The sequence below is a fragment of the Xenopus laevis genome, chromosome 9_10L, assembly GCF_017654675.1.
Source record: "Xenopus laevis strain J_2021 chromosome 9_10L, Xenopus_laevis_v10.1, whole genome shotgun sequence".
NCBI classification, from domain to species: domain Eukaryota; kingdom Metazoa; phylum Chordata; class Amphibia; order Anura; family Pipidae; genus Xenopus; species Xenopus laevis.
This window is the reverse complement of record NC_054387.1, coordinates 89,562,811-89,579,034: the sequence shown is the minus strand read 5'-3', so window position 1 is coordinate 89,579,034 and position 16,224 is coordinate 89,562,811. Positions and strand designations below refer to the sequence as shown.

Genomic DNA, 16,224 nt, shown 5'->3' with positions numbered 1-16,224 from the left:
CCACCTTTAAGGCAAGCATCATCCCAAAATTCTGTGTGAGTGCCAGAATGGGGGACCTGATTCCTATGGCCATGCTACACAAATGTACAAAAGGGAGAGAGGAATGTTACGAGTGGAATCACATCTAAGAAGTACAGAATGGAAAGTAAAAGTGAAGGCAATATATGATTGACAGCTCAGAGTTTTAAATACAATTATAACAGGCATGTATGTTTTCATTAAAAAAAAATAGATTTTCTTGTTTATTTTTAAAAGAACTTTTATTATACAGCTTTTTATATCTGGGTGACAGGTCCCCTTTATAGAAACTAAAATCATATTATTAAAAAAAAAAATATTCTGATTAAAAAGTTATATTTTGATTGCTTGAGAGTGTATAGATAATTCCTGTATTTGGTATATAACGTTCATAGCTGCCAAAGCTAGAAGTATAAGTGCCAGCAAAGGCAAGCTGCAATTGCCAGGACTTGAGATTCCTTTTTGAAACAGAACAATGGCAAACTGGATAAAAATGTGGCGGGCAAGTGCTGCACAATAAAAGCACAACATAAAGGCTGCTACTGTGAGAAAGCAACACTTCTAGGTCTGAGAGTTATTTGGGGTTTTGTTTTTGCAATTGTGTGAAGTTTTCCATTTGGAAACCAAATTTGAGTCATGGAGCTGCAGGTGCCAGAATAGCACAGTAATGGCCAAACCCTGTGCGTTAATATTTTTAAATAGTTCTTGCATGTTGATTTCTTTTTCCAACATATATCTGTTGACAATTGTATTTAACATAAGCATTTTAAAGCTTGTATTGAAAATAAATCCAGCTTATTCTTTTCAGACCTGGTGGTGTGGTCACTGCAAACAGACCTGAGTTTTTGAGTCAGGAATAAGAAAAACTTGTCCCCAACTCAGGAAAACTCAGTACTGTTCACACAGTTCATTATTGATGCAACACATTTACTTATCAAGAAAATGCCTCTCAAATATAATTTAGCAACGTAAAAATATCACTGTGAGAAGAGTGAAAAACACATAGTACTGACTGCTTGGAAGAGTTCCCTCTCCATGTAAATCTAGGGGCAGATTTATTAAGGGCGGAGTTGTGTTTTCCATGAAAAATTTCTTTGAGGTTATTTTTGGGCCATAAATCGATTTTTCAGGTTAATAAAAAAAAAAAAAAAAAAAAAAAGTTTTTTAAGATTTAAAAAAAATGTTTATAATACCCTGCCCCCAGAAATAGCTTGAATCCAAAAACACACCACCTAAAACCTGTTGATGAATTCGAGTTTTTGGGTTTGTTATCCCCGAACTTACTGAGTTTTTTTTTTTTTATTCAAGTTTTTTCTTAAAGGAACAATTCAGTGTAAAAATAAAAACTGGGTAAATAGGCTGTGCAAAATAAAAAATGATTCTAATATAGTTAGTTAGCCAAAAATGTAATGTATAAAGGCTTGAGTGACTGGATATGTAACATAATAGCCTGAACACTACTTCCTGCTTTTCAGCTCTTCAGCTAGTCAGCGACTTAAAGGGGGGGCCAAATGGTACATATCTGTTCAGGCAATTTGCAATTGATCCTCAGCATTCCGCTCAGATTCAAAAGCAACAGATATGACCCATGTGCCCCCCCCTCAAGTCTCTGATTGGTTACTGCCTGGTAACCAAGGCAGTAAGCACAAGATAACCAGGGTAACCAGTCAGTGTAAACCAAGAGAGCTGAAAGGCAGGAAGTAGTGTTCTGTCTATTATGTTACACATCCAGTCACTCCCAGCCTGCTATACATTACATTTTGGACTAACTAATTATATTAGAAACCTTTTTTATTTTGCACAGCCTATCTATTTACCCAGTTTTTATTTTTACACTGAACAATTCCTTTAAATCAGAAACCATTTGAGTTGTGAGTTCATTTGAGGTTTCAAAAAGCTCACATGACTCTAAAATGCGACCTTTGATAAATAACCCCCTCAGAGTGGCACCCAGGGCATCCTTATCATTTCCTGGTAGACTTGTGCAGTTTTTTGATTTTTATTGGAGCAGACATAAGGCTTTGTGCATATTTGTAGAGCACTTTCCCTCTGCATTTTATTCCTGTTTGTCATTGTTCTGTTTTTGGAAACTGGGCAGTTACATAATATTTCAAATTCTGGCAATTCCAGCAAGCTCTTGGTTAGGCTGGCATTTCTATTTCTGCCTTTTTTCCCCTAACTATGATATGTCATCAATTAACCAGAAACCTGTTATCCAGAAGGTTTACAAACTGTCATATCCTTATACATATTGCATTGTTTAAATAACTATTTAATATTTTAATGATTTTTTTGTACATTTCAATGTTTTTAAAGAGGCTGTTCACCTTTCAGTTAACTTTAAAGGAACAGTTCAGTGTGAAAATAAAAACTGTAAATAGGCTGTGCAAAATAAAAAATGTTTCTAATATAGTTAGACAAAAAGGTAATATATAAAGGCTGGAGTGAACAGATGTCTAATAAAACAGCCAGACTCCAACTTCCTGCTTTTCAGCTCTATAACTCTGAGTTAGTCAGCGACTTGAAGGGGGGCCACATGGTACATTTCTGTTCAGTGAGTTTGTAATTGATCCTCAGCATTCAGCTCAGATTCAAAAGGAACAGATATGACCTATGTGGCCCCCCTCAAGTCTCTGATTGGTTACTGCCTGGTAGCCAGGGTAACCAGTCAGTGTAAACCAAGAGAGCTGAAAAGCAGGAAGTTGTGTTCTGACTGACATATTATACATCAAATCACTCCAGTCTTTATACATTACATTTTTGGCTAACTAACTATATTAGAAACAGTTTTAATTCTGCACAGCCTATCTATTTGAACCATGCAATGATTTGAATAAGAGACTGGAATATGAATAGGAGAGGGCCTGAATAGAAAGATGAGTAATAAAATACATTTGTAGCCTTACATAGCAATTGTTTTTAGAAGAGGTCAGTGACCCCCATTTGTAGCTGGAAAGAGTTAGAAGAAGAAGGCAAATAACTCAAAAACTAGTCAAAAACAAATAATGAAGACCAGCTTAAAAGGTGGTTCACCCCCAAACAACTAGTAGTTTTCAGATAGTTCACCAGAAAATAACGACTTTTTCTATTTTCTATGTGTGACTGTTTTTTTAATATTGAAGTGTAAAGTGTAATTTTTCACCTTCTGAAGCAGCTCTGGGATGGGGGGTCGCCGACCCTGTAAACTGTTCTAAATGGATACATTTAGTTTAAACATTTCATATCTTTGTCGCTGCTGAGCAGAATCTCTGGGTTTCATTACAGGCAGCTGTTAGAATTGATACAATAGTTGCTAATATTCCAGAGATGCTGCTGAGAAATGTATCAACTAAATGTTGCAAAATTGTAACACAAGGGACACAAACATTCAACTTTAAATTTATAATATGTCAGTACAGTGAACGCACTTCTCCCGGATTAAATTCTGATGATGATGGTGCGTTGGTCAAAGTTTCATTTTACAATTATTTATGTGTGTGTGTGTATATATATATATATATATATATATATATATATATATATATATATATATATATATATATATATATATATATATATATATATATATATATATATATATGAAATGTTGATTGGAAGAAGAGGGGTGACAATGGCATTGGACAACTCTTAGGGGCATATTTATCAAGGGTTGAATTTCGAATTGAAAATACTTCGAAATTCTAATTCAAAAAGACCAATCGAAATTAAGTGTTTTTTTTTGGGTCGAATAGGTCCATATTCGGCCTAATTCGAATAGAATGAATAGCGGAGTCAATCGAATTTATTTTTGAAGTTTTTCACAAAAAAAAAACCTTTGATTTTTCAAAGTTCACCAAATGACTCCAAATAGGATCGAGGGGCCCCACATAGGCTAAAACAGCAATTCGGCAGGTTTTAGATGGTAATGGTCGAAGTCGAATAAACATGATACATTTCATATTAGAATTTTAAAATTTTTTGCAAATTCGAATCGAATTTGGAATATTCCCTAGTCGAAGTACACAAAAATAGCTCAAAATTCAAATTTTTTCAATTCGAAAATTCACCTCGACCTTGGATAAATCTGCCCCTTACAATATGGTCATTGTCATTTTGGGTGCTTTATTACCAGTGTGGAATGCAATTTACATGGAGCAAGAAAGTGTCCCATCTGTGTACCCTTAAGAGAAGCAATTTTTACTTATCTTAAGTTATTGGAATGCTGGAAGAAACTAAAGTCCCTGTAAGAAATTTTAACCTGTTGCCATGTTATATATAATATGGAGAAATATACAATTTCCAGCTGTAATTAAAAAGAGATTTGCAACCTATATACTAATTGACTTGCTTGATTGGTAAATAAAAATGGGAGTAGTCCTTTCCCTGAACTCACACTTAATCAATGATGAAAGTAATTATTTATACTTTCCAACAGTCCCTCTCCCAAAGACAAAGCCAGTGACATCTTGGTGGCCCATAAAACTTAAAGGAACAATAACAATAATTTTAATATATTGTATTGTAACTGTGCAGGTGTAAAAATATTGTGTTTGCATCAGAAACACTGTTATTGTTTGTGTAAATATGCTTCTATGTAGCCATAGGGACAGCCATTCAAGTTGAATAGGGCAAAGGGGCTTATGTTTGCACAACAGATCAGCTGTGTAGAATACAATGGGTTTAGTACAGGACAATAAACGGGGGTCATTCATGCCATTCATAGCTCTTTACAGGACTATTAAATGAAGACCTTTCACTTAGGACTTCTGTTGTCAAGGAATACGTTTTGTAGGTGTTGAATAACTTTAAATGCAAAAAGAAAAAAAAAAAAAATATATATATATATATATATATATATATATATATATAATCCGTTTGTGGAGCGCACACCATAAAGTAAATAATAGCCTGGGTGCCAGCCTGAAAGAAAATAATAGAGTCAATGCAGAAAAGACGGCACTCACAGGCAAAAAATCAAACGATCAAATAAGGTGATAAGGTTTATTGTGATCCTACGTTTCGGTTCCTTCTTGGAACCTTCGTCAGGGAAAGAAAACAGCTGTTTTCTTTCCCTGACGAAGGTTCCAAGAAGGAACCGAAACGTAGGATCACAATAAACCGCATGGTTTCACCTTATTTGATCGTTTGATTTTTTGCCTGTGAGTGCCGTCTTTTCTGCATTGACTATATATATATATATATATATATATATATATATATATATATATATATATATATATATATATATATATTTTTTATAAAAGGCAAATTTGTTATGAATTCCTGTCATTCTTCCATGATTCCCCCCTCCTTTTCTCCTTATCTTCTCTTACTTTACATATCCTATTTTCTGCTTTCTATTTTTTTAAACACTTTATGTTTTGCTTTTTTTTCCTCCAGTGTCTTCCACTCTCCTCTCCCACTACTTTCTATAATTTTTCTACTAACATGTTAAATTCTCTCCATCTTCATGTTGGGACTTGGGGAAGGGGGCAGAGGGTGGTAGTAAGGGTAATTATGTGCTGGCACTTTAATTGGTTCAACACTCCCTTCTAAAGTGAGGTATTTACTTGTCTCATGCCATACACACAGCACTGCCTAGATACCAAAAATGAGCGTTTTGTGTCTCCTATAAGGCATTATGGGCGGAGACATTCAAATCACTCCATTATGTCCCTTTGGCCAACTATGCATCCAGAACTGCTGGTTTATAGCACAGATACAGCCTAATGGTTCAGAGCCATAGTTCCAAACTTGCAGACAGCCTGTTTCAATCTTATTAGATCTCATCCGTGCAAGATATTGGAACATGGCTTCTGATGGGTAGAACTTGGAGGGTAGCGAAATGGGAAACCGAACCTGGTTAGGGTGAGAAGGGCTGAAAGGAGCCAAAAAGCCATTCACAAGCAATTGCATGCAAAGTGAAGCCTTCTGATAATAATTTTTAAAGTCCTTCCTGCTACTTCTTCTCTGGGATGCAGTATTAATCTTTTATGTGAATGGAGGTCGAATAGGCTATACTTAAGGCGGCCATGCACTATTAGATCCGCTCGTTTGGCGACCAAACAAGCGAATCTTAACCCGATATGCCCACTAATGGCTGGGCGATATTTGGTGAATCTGAACGTTTGGCCCTGGGGCTGAACAATCGAATTACAATGCTGCGAATGGGTGCCGACAAGGCGCTGATACGGTCCTGGATCGTAGAAAAAAAATCAAACTTGACCTATCGATATCTGCCTGATACCGATCGGGAGGACCCGTCGGGAGCCCCCACACGGGCAGATAATTTGCCGACGGTCGAAAGGGCCGATAGCAGCTTTAACCTTTAACGTTATCCTCTGCATAATGTACTCCTGCTAACAAAACAGTCACAACAAAGGCTGAAGGGTTTAAGACAGGACCAGGCCATAGTGGATCTCCAACTGCATTTTTCCGCAGGCTGAGAGTCCACTACCCTGCTGTGCTTCCGCTCCTGGTCTGCCTGCACCTGGGAGGATTGTTTCCTCTTGGGTGCAGGCAGACGCGGCAGGTTTTGGCACCAAAATGCGGCATTTTGCGCTCAAATCAACCTGCAGTTAGAAAGCAAAGAGGAGCAGCAGGACAGCAGAGAATCTGCTTGTGCTAAGGATAGTCTGGCCCTAGCCTTATACTGTCCCTTTAAGACATGTAAGGACATTTTGCTCCGTATTATGGTTGGACTCCTTATCCAGAAAATCCCAGGTTGCAAACATTTTGGATGGCAGAACCCACACCCATACCATTTATAGAAAGTGTTACAAATTCTCCAGCACTATATTTCCGTCACCTACATTTAGTCAGATAGAAATTCCATTTATCAAAGTGAAATGAGGCATTTTTGCTTTGGCATTGAGATGCCTGAGAACAAAAAGTTCTGTTTTCATGTGCCGTAAGTAAAAAAAAAAATATCAGTTACCTAAAAAATATGCATGCTTGTGTTTTTGGTTATTTATTTGGGTATATGCTATAATCAGGGCCTTTCTCTTAGAGTTGTTTGAGGAAAGCTGCTGAGACAAACCACCAAAAAGGCTTAAGTATTCAATAAAAAAGTCTCCTCACTTGGAACCCTGTTTATTTGCTTACTTTCCTTTTAATGTGGTTTTGTAAGATTTCTTTTTATTACACATATACTAAGTGATTCAGCTTTTATTCCATTATCCCAAATGAAGGCATTTCTTATTGCAGGGATTATTACCTATAGTTTGGGACCAATTTTGGATACCGTGTTGTTTAGAACGGGTCCTTTTAATAATGCGAATTTTGATCTAGAATAGAAAATAAACTAAGCAAGGAGCAGAAAAATAATTTTTGTGTCTCAACAGTGATTTTACATCTTAATACTGGTTTCTTGAGAAAAAGGTTAAGATAATTGGTTGGTAAAGCATATTTTATTTGCCAAAATGGGCAATGGCAGAAACCAAGCTAGTGCTTTGCAATAGTTCTTTGCCCTGGGGGGGGGGGCAAATCAGAGGCTGAAAGGCCAACCTGAAGGCCAGTTAGTTTGAAGTTTTGTGAGAATGTCTGCTACATATTCTGTACATCTACAGATGTTGGGTCCTTTATCTGTAAACCTGAAAGCTCCAAATAACAAGGCATACTCCCATAGACAGTATTGCCCTATGTCTGCTTCCTTCTCTTTTCTCTTTTACATACTCCCATAGAGTCTATTTTAAGTAAATAATTCTCATTTTTAAAATAGATTTTTTTTAAATAGATTTCCTCTCAATAATAATGAAACAATACCTTGCATTTGATCCTATCTAAGCTGCAATCTTAATGGGTTTAATTAGTCTTAAATTAATTTTTAGTACACTTCAGGAATTGTTGGTCCAAATTATAGAAAGAGCCCTTATCCTAAGTCCCAAGCATTCTTTATAACTAGTCCCATACCTGTGCATTTGCTGAATGCCTGTTAAAACAACGTATTCATATAATGTGGATGGGAACCTTAGATTGAAAGCTCCACTGTGGCAAGAAACTGAAACATCCAGCAAGCTCCAAATTACAGTAATGCCATCTCTCACAGAGCCCATTTTAATCAAATAACTCTTTGTCTTTGTTTTTTTTCTCTGTAATAATAGAACAGTACCTTGCACTTGATGATAACTAAGCTGTGTGAATATTACAGAAATATGCCTTGTCTGGAAAACCCCACGTCCTAAGCATTCCAGATAATAGATCCCATACCTGTACTATGTGATAATAAAGATCATATCTGTAACATTGTTATGAGCTAAGCAGGAACCAGTCCAAATGTTGAATTCAAAAGTGAGTCCAAAAACCTGGAATAAAAAAATGTCCCGATTAGTATTATGGCACTAACTTTGTTACAGGTCTATTTATGCATAACTTGAAATCCTACTTAATTTAGGATCCGATGCCCGTCTTTTCGAGTCAGGAAATTCATTGCCAATACAAATTGTGAGAGAGACTACTCAATATTAGACCATTCTTTTTTTGTAGGCATAAATTAATACTTTTATTCAGACCACTTTATCCAAATAAATATCTTCTATATCTAGGAATGTGGTTTATTTAATTGTACTTCAATTTTAACAGTATTTTTCCTAAACTTTTATCTCTGTTACAGAAAGACCCAGACTATCTGCGGCTTTGGTTGGACAGCTTTGTTTCAGGTTATGAACAGTTCCTTGATGTTGACTTTGATGAATTGCCAACCAGGTATTGTACATAAAATGTAGGTTTTCTTTGTAAAGCTATGTTTCTTGCCTTAAGAAAATGTCCATGCATGTAGGGTCATTGTCATTCTACTGGCTGCTGACTTCACTATTCCTGACTGATTCTGCTGGACAAAACAGCTTCTTTCTTAAGACGTTTGACCAACCTGATTTGGCCAACCATTTGGATATTACTGTGATGTCAAAACTTCACGCTTCTTCTAACCAAGGGTTTAGTGAAAAATACAGAATCAGCATGGGGATGTTTTGAGTACAGTAGGGGTTGGAAACATAGGAGGTAAACAAAAAAAGAAAAAACTCAGCTGTATTTTTATGTACATAATAAAGTAGACATTTTATTAGATTATCTTCTTTCTTCATATTTATATGTGTATTTTTTTTTTTCTGCATTTTGTAGGATTGACGATGAACCTCCAGGATTGTCACTGCTCCCTGATCATATCTTGCAAGTGCTTAGACTTCAGCTGCTGTACTGTGTGCAAAAGACTGCGGATGGAATGGAAGAGGAGCAACAGAACCTCTCCCTCTTGCTTGTCAAGTTTTTCATCATCATATGCAGGTGATAACCAGTTAGTGTTGGTCTACATGCTTATATAAATAACATGTTTTGACAACAGTTTTCTGTGTTCTCAGTCCGTTGGCACATAATCAGTTTCCTTGGGCCTGAGTTAATGAATTGCCAGGTCTTTGAAATATATATATATATGTATATAATTTATTTTACAATTCACTTAAAAATCACATATAGTTTATAAAACTGGGGAATGGAATAGCAATGAATTGAAACTCTAATTTTAGTATTTTTTAGTATTTTAACTCTGAATTGGCAGATTGGCTTATGAAAAGAATACAAACACGACTGCCCCTTTATTTTACTGCTATATAAGTAGTTAAATTGTATTGTGCTTTAAGTCATCAAGTGTAATCATCTTTCTGCAATAAGTAGCTACAGCACTGGCCAGCTGTTTCAAGTCTGAATTGATCTGTAAGACAACTTAAAGGATATGTAAATCCCCTCCACAAAAATGAAATCCGTGAACAGCCTCTTTGAAATCTTTAGATACCTGCCACTCTGGTTGTTAAAATGTTAACAGTAAGGCTGCAGCATTCACTTTATCACTTAGAAATCCTTCTTCTCCTATAACCCCCTCTGCCCCCCCCTCAGGAATTTTATTTGGCTGTTGTTTTATGAGCTTGCTCAGTTCTTCTCAACTCAGATTACTAAACACACCCTCCAGTCTAACAGCCAATGAAGAGATTGCATTGCTGGTACCCATAGAAACTCTACTCTAACTGTCTGATCCTGTTTTTTTCTCCTAACCACTTCTGGGCTCAGCTTAAAGGAAAACTATACCCCCAAAATGAACACTTAAGCAACAGATAGTTCATATTATATTAAGTGGCATATTAAAGAATCTTACCAAACTGGAATATATATTTAAGTAAATATTGCCCTTTTACATCTCTTGCCTTGAGCCACCATTTCGTGATGGTGTCTGTGCTGTCTCAGAGATCACCTGACCAGAAATACTTCATCTCTAACTGTAACAGGAAGAAGTGTGGAAGCAAAAGACACAACTCTGTCAGTTAATTGGCTCATGTGACCTAACATGTATGGTTTGTTGGTATGTTTGTGAGTACAGTGAATCCTACGATCCCAGGGGGCGGCCCTTATTTTTTTAAAATGGCAATTTTCTATTTATAATTACCCAATGGCACATACTACTAGAAAAGTATATTATTATGAAAATGGTTTATTTACATGAAGCAGGATTTTACATATGAGCTGTTTTATGCAATATCTTTTTATAGAGACCTACATTGTTTGGGGGGTATAGTTTTCCTTTAACCATTACAGTGCTCAACCCCAGTTGAACTTTTTATCAAAGTATATTGTGCCTGTGTAACCTGTATTTTGCATTGCATGAACTTTACAGCATACATGTCTCAATGTTTCTGATGGTGTCTAAGGGAAAATGGCCGCCGGTGAAAGCTGCACTTGCAAATGGATTGGGTATTTGCAGTACAAATGATGTGGCTTGGGTGGGTTAGATATGCCCAACTTTTATACATGGTAGGGAAATATAGGCTTTTACACATGCTTTAACATTTTCACTTGTGCAACATAATAATAAAAAATCATCTTCTTTCAGAAATCTTTCCAATGTGGAAGAAATTGGATGCTGTTCTTACATAAACCATGTTATCACAATGACAACGTTATATGTGCAACAGGTAACGTGTTTTTGTTTGAACTGAATTGTGTTATTAATTTATTTCCACATATTTTGTGTGCTTTTAATTAAAATGTGTATTGCTGTTCATTTGGTAATAAAGAGGGGTCTATTAATACTAATAAAACTTGAGGTAGGAACTCCTCAGACAGGTATTCCTTTATTTAATATTGTTCTAAGCATTTTGACGTAACTACTGTTTGCACAGTGTTCGGGAGATTGTCTCCCCTTCTTTGGCTGCAAAATTGAAATATAAGTGGACCCACTTTATAATGCTATGGCCTCAAAGAATAGTTATATGCAGTTTTATTATTTACATGTACATATAATAGTATAATATAAAACATATAAATCATTAGTATTAGGCACACTTTATACTGCATCTAATTGAATGTAAAACTGTCTTGCATTACTGCAGTCTTATGTTGGACATAATTAGTAAGATAGACTTGGTCCTACTTGATGTGGCAGAGATGTTGGAAAGTTTTTCAGTCGGCAACGGAAGCAATTTTATGGTATCTTAAGTGTCTGTAAAATGCATATTTCTTCAAGATAGGGTAAGTGGTCACTGAAAAACTTCCTTGTTATCCCATAAAACCTATTTTAAACAAGTTTGCATGTGTATGTATCCAGCTTAGTACAGAATCTGCTACAAAATTACGAGTCAAACAGAATCTGAAAGCTACTTTACAAATGGAAATGAGCCATAGAGTTTTTGCAGCGTACAAGAGAAAATTGTCACCTTCAATTTTTATGTTGTTGTTTATGGTTATGCATGGTTCAGCCAGGCCCTCCAGATTCACTTGATTCCTGCAATAAATCATTTGGCCTAGTACATACACTTTTTTACATAATGCTGCTGTGTGCACACTACTTTTATTTTACAATGCAGGAAAAACCAGTTGAAACATTAGACTGAAATTACAAGGTAAAATTAATTGGCACATGTTAAAAGACACAAGGAGGGGAGGATCATGCCTTGTAGAGCTTACAGTCTAAATGGGACTAGGTTTTTATACATTGCTGCAACTGCTGGAAAATAATGTTATGCAAAATAAGGGGTATGCTTATACCTAGCACCATGAGTTTTTTTTCTAAACCAAAAATTAACTTGTGATTTAATTCAATGCTTCTTGCAGCTTAAAAGCAATACAAAGGAGAAAGAACTCATGGACCAATCATCTACTGAGGAGTTTGTACAGCATGCTCTGGTATTTTGTGAAAGCCTCTATGATCCATATCGAAACTGGAGACAAATCATTGCAGGGTATGTTTCAAAATTCTATAACGCTTCCATTCCACTTCTGTAAAGGGAACTTTGAAAGTAGACCAACTTTTATACTTGAAGTGTTGGATATTTTGAATTGTCTAAAGATATTGAAGATAATGTTGGATATCCAAACCATTTTTGCAAAAACAAAAAAAAAGATTAAAACCTCTTGTGACTTGAAATGTCTTCAAGCTGGCTTTTTTCCCTCCCACATGTCTGTCTTTATGTGCTTCAAATTTAATGTTTCATTTTGAGCAGTCACCAGGTGTGTCAGCAGGAGGTATTACTTGGTTACTCATTCTTGGCACTGATCACAAGAGCTCAGTTACCTCAAATGTTCGTTACTTTAGCTTACAGTTTGAGGCTATTCCTAGAATATGAAGTCCAAAATCTGACCTGAGAGTAAAATGTTAATTTACAAAACTCCACTGTAGCAGCAACAATGTTTCTTTGATATGTACTGGTGAAGATTTGCACTAAATGGCCGTACTTTATATATGACCTGTATTACAAACGTGTGTAAACATGTTGGTTCCTTAGCCCTTTTTAGTGCCATGGTTTACTCTTTGATCACTTTGTAGACACATTTCTACAGCTGAACCATGCAGCTTCCTTATTGCAGTTGAAGGCACATTCCTGTAGTCTACAGATCTTTACCTCCCAACTGGCTGCTCAGTTTGAAACACCTTTCATTGGGAATGCACATTAACTTGTCACTCTGATATCTGTACTAGCTGGAACCACGTCGTCTCACTGTGTATTCATATACTGCTGAGATGACAATAGTTGACTTTGACTTATACATATTGGGTTTTCAGGATTTTTTTCCAAATGCTATTTTGCTTGCACTGTTATGCTGTATATTTGTGAAATAATCTTGTTATATAAACCTCTGTTATTCAGGAAGATCATCTGTCCAGTTGAGAAGAGTAGACAGAAATACAAAGCAGCTTCCCTCACTGTTGAATTCATACCTTTCTTTTACCGTAAGTATTTCGAGATATTAGCAGAAGACTAAGCAAACCACTATTTATTGGTGTGATCAAATGCTTATGACGATTTGAACTTGTATTATGTTTTTTAAATTTGTTTCTTAGAATGTTTTCAAGAAAGTGAACATCTCAAAGAAAGCTTGAAATGTTGCCTTCTGCATCTCTTTGGGTCCATCCTTTCTGGTGCTCAGGTAAGAGGTGAAACGATTAACACAGTTGTGCAAGGCAAAGCATTTTCTTGGAATGGATCAAATAAAATACTGTGACCATCTGCATTCAAGTGTTTTGCAAAAATTAATATTTTACATAACCAAAATAGCGGAATTTTTGCCCTCTCCAATGATATGGCTGAGATGTAATTTAAAGGAACCGTAACACCAAAAATCGAAAGTGTTTTAAAGTTTATAAAACATTATCCCTGCACTGGTAAAACTGATCAGTTTGCTTTAGAAACACTACTATACTTTATCTATAGTAAAAAGTCAAATCAAGATGTTTCACTAGTCATCTTATGGCTTTCTCAATTCAGAATTGAGTTCTGAATTGAGAAAACCAGTCGTATGACTAGGGAAACGTCTTCAAGGAAAAAGAAAATACAGCAAGCCCAGTTGATATAACTTATTACTATAGATATACCATAACCTGGATGAATGAGAACCTTCACAGACACTACTATAGTTTATATAAACAAGCTGCTGTGTAGTAATGGAGGCAATTGTAATAAGGCTAAATGGCATAGGTTAAATAGCAGATAACGAATAACCTCTGTAGAACATCACTTAAGTCTACAGAGCTATGTAACCTGAGCCTTTTCCCTTTGAATGAATTTCCCCAACGGCTACACAACAGCTTGTATATTATATTCTTCTATATAACCGTAATAGTGTTTCTGAAGCAAACACACCTGTTTTACCAGTGCAGAGCAACAGTACATTTAAACACTTTAATTTTTTAGTGTTCCTTTAAACTGCACTTGTTTTTAGTTTGCTTTCTTGTAGCAAAGAAGGCTCTTCACTATAGTCTTTTATGATTAATACAGTTTGACACACATAAGACTGACTATAAGCAGGGATATTAAATGTCAAAATACCAATGCATCCCCAGCAGAGGCATGTCATGTCTTCCTAATTGTGGTGTAAAACATTTGAAATCTGTACTTGTGTAACAAAGTGCTCTTTTGTTTAATGCTGTTTGTAATACAGTATTAATACGGTTTGTGGTATGGTTATTTGTTCCCTTTAACAATAAAAAGTTAATCAAAATTGATACTGTTATTACATATTTACGTCCAGTTGTGTAACTAGCTGTGACAGGGTCTGGGTGCAGGATGTGCACCGGGGCCTCCCCACCCTCCAAACTTGCGACAGCTGCAGACATTGCTGAAATAAAGAGGCTAAATTGATGGAAGAATTGCATATAGTATGTAAAGAAAAGAGACTAGGAGAATAGAGGTTGATTGAGGAGATGAAGAATATTAGTACTGAGAGTGGGCCCCTGGTGTCCCAGTCCGACACGGCTTTTAATAATACGTATAGTTTCTAACGTCATACTGATATCATCCAAGAGCATATCGGTATACCTACCTCTCCCACGAGCCCTGTGATACTTGTGTTGGTTTTCCAAAATCTTTTAGCCATGGTTACTTCAGTCTGTCATGTGTTTTTCCCACCTCGAATACAACTCAATAGTTTTCCATGTTTTAGAAGAGCATTCTTATAACTTACTACCATTACTATTACTTATTTTGTTGTTAAATGGATGTTCAATCAGCCACTGTAGATCATATCAGCAATGTAGTAATGTTAATGAGCCTTTCAGATAAAAGGCTGACTTAAGGTGGCCATACACGGAGAGATCCGTTCGTTTGGCGATGTCGCCAAACGAGCGGATCTCTCCCTGATATGCCCACCTTGAGGTCTGTCGGCAGCTTTTATCGGCCTGTGCATGGCCACCTTTAGCTTTGCATTGAGTGAGAGCTGCTGAGAGTACTTCCAAAATCATGATAAATCATGACAAATTAGAAGTAGAATAGAAATAAGTACCAGTACTTCTGTGTTTTTGATTTAAATGGTTTTTTTTCCTGTAGAGAAATGCACTTCAGGCTATCTCTCCAGCTACAATTGAAGTCCTGATGCGTATCTTGGCAGATTGTGATACTTGGGATGATGGAGACACAGGTGAAGTGAGTCGAAAGGCTGAGCTAACTCTAAAATGTTTGACAGAGGTCATTCACATCTTGTTGGTTAGCAGCTCTGACCAGCGACAGGTAGAAATAAGCACTATTCTGGAGAACTACTTCAAGCTGCTCAACTCTGACCATTCAGCATTATCCAGTCAAAGGAGATCCAGGCATTGGGAAAACCGGTTCATTACACTGCAGATTAAGATGCTGAGTAAGTTTTTGTTTTTCTGTTTGTTTTTTTTTTTTTAAATAAGAATAGTCACAGCAAAATAAAATGCATATAAAGATTGTAATGTGATGTAAACTTTATTTTAAAATATGATTTCTTGTTACTTCCATTTCATGTAAAATGGTAACTGAAATACAGTGTTTTCGTGGATGTCCAAACATTGTCCTCATATGAGAAAACTACTATTAAAATTCTTGAATATAAAATTCAGTCTTTTCCACTGTAGCTAAAGCTCCGGCATCCACTTTGTCTGCTTTTTTAAATGTTAAAACATATACAAATATGCTGAATCTCAGTTGTTTTTTTTTTTTTTTGCAGCCTGTATGACTGAAATGTTAAACTGCAAAGACAGACCAGTCCTGCAAGCAATTTTTCTAAACAGCAACTGCTTCGAGCATCTCATCCGACTACTACAGAACTGCAGGGTAAGGTTAAATTGAAAATGTGTTTGTTGCTCTTCATATCGAATGCAAGATTCTCATTTTTCAATAAAATGCAGGTCATCTGGAGGGTTCTTGAGTAATCCCAGCTGCTGGGCTGCCATGTTACCAGTCACTCACCTGCTGGGTCTATATAAACTGGCCTTAAACCTACTGGTAG

The 16,224-nt window shown here is 36.2% G+C and overlaps 1 protein-coding gene across 3 annotated transcripts in view; it reads left to right on the top strand.

Moving 5' to 3' along the window:
• Positions 1-16,224, top strand: part of nbeal1.L (neurobeachin like 1 L homeolog) — a 98,171-nt gene that overhangs the window by 16,365 nt on the left and 65,582 nt on the right. For all 3 annotated transcript variants that reach the window (XM_018236161.2, XM_018236162.2, XM_018236160.2), the window contains exons 3-10: positions 8,609-8,700; positions 9,115-9,276; positions 10,871-10,952; positions 12,091-12,218; positions 13,125-13,207; positions 13,319-13,404; positions 15,300-15,606; positions 15,943-16,049. In XM_018236161.2, the coding sequence (XP_018091650.1) occupies positions 8,609-8,700; positions 9,115-9,276; positions 10,871-10,952; positions 12,091-12,218; positions 13,125-13,207; positions 13,319-13,404; positions 15,300-15,606; positions 15,943-16,049 (1,047 nt within the window). The remainder of the gene's footprint in view (positions 1-8,608; positions 8,701-9,114; positions 9,277-10,870; positions 10,953-12,090; positions 12,219-13,124; positions 13,208-13,318; positions 13,405-15,299; positions 15,607-15,942; positions 16,050-16,224) is intronic.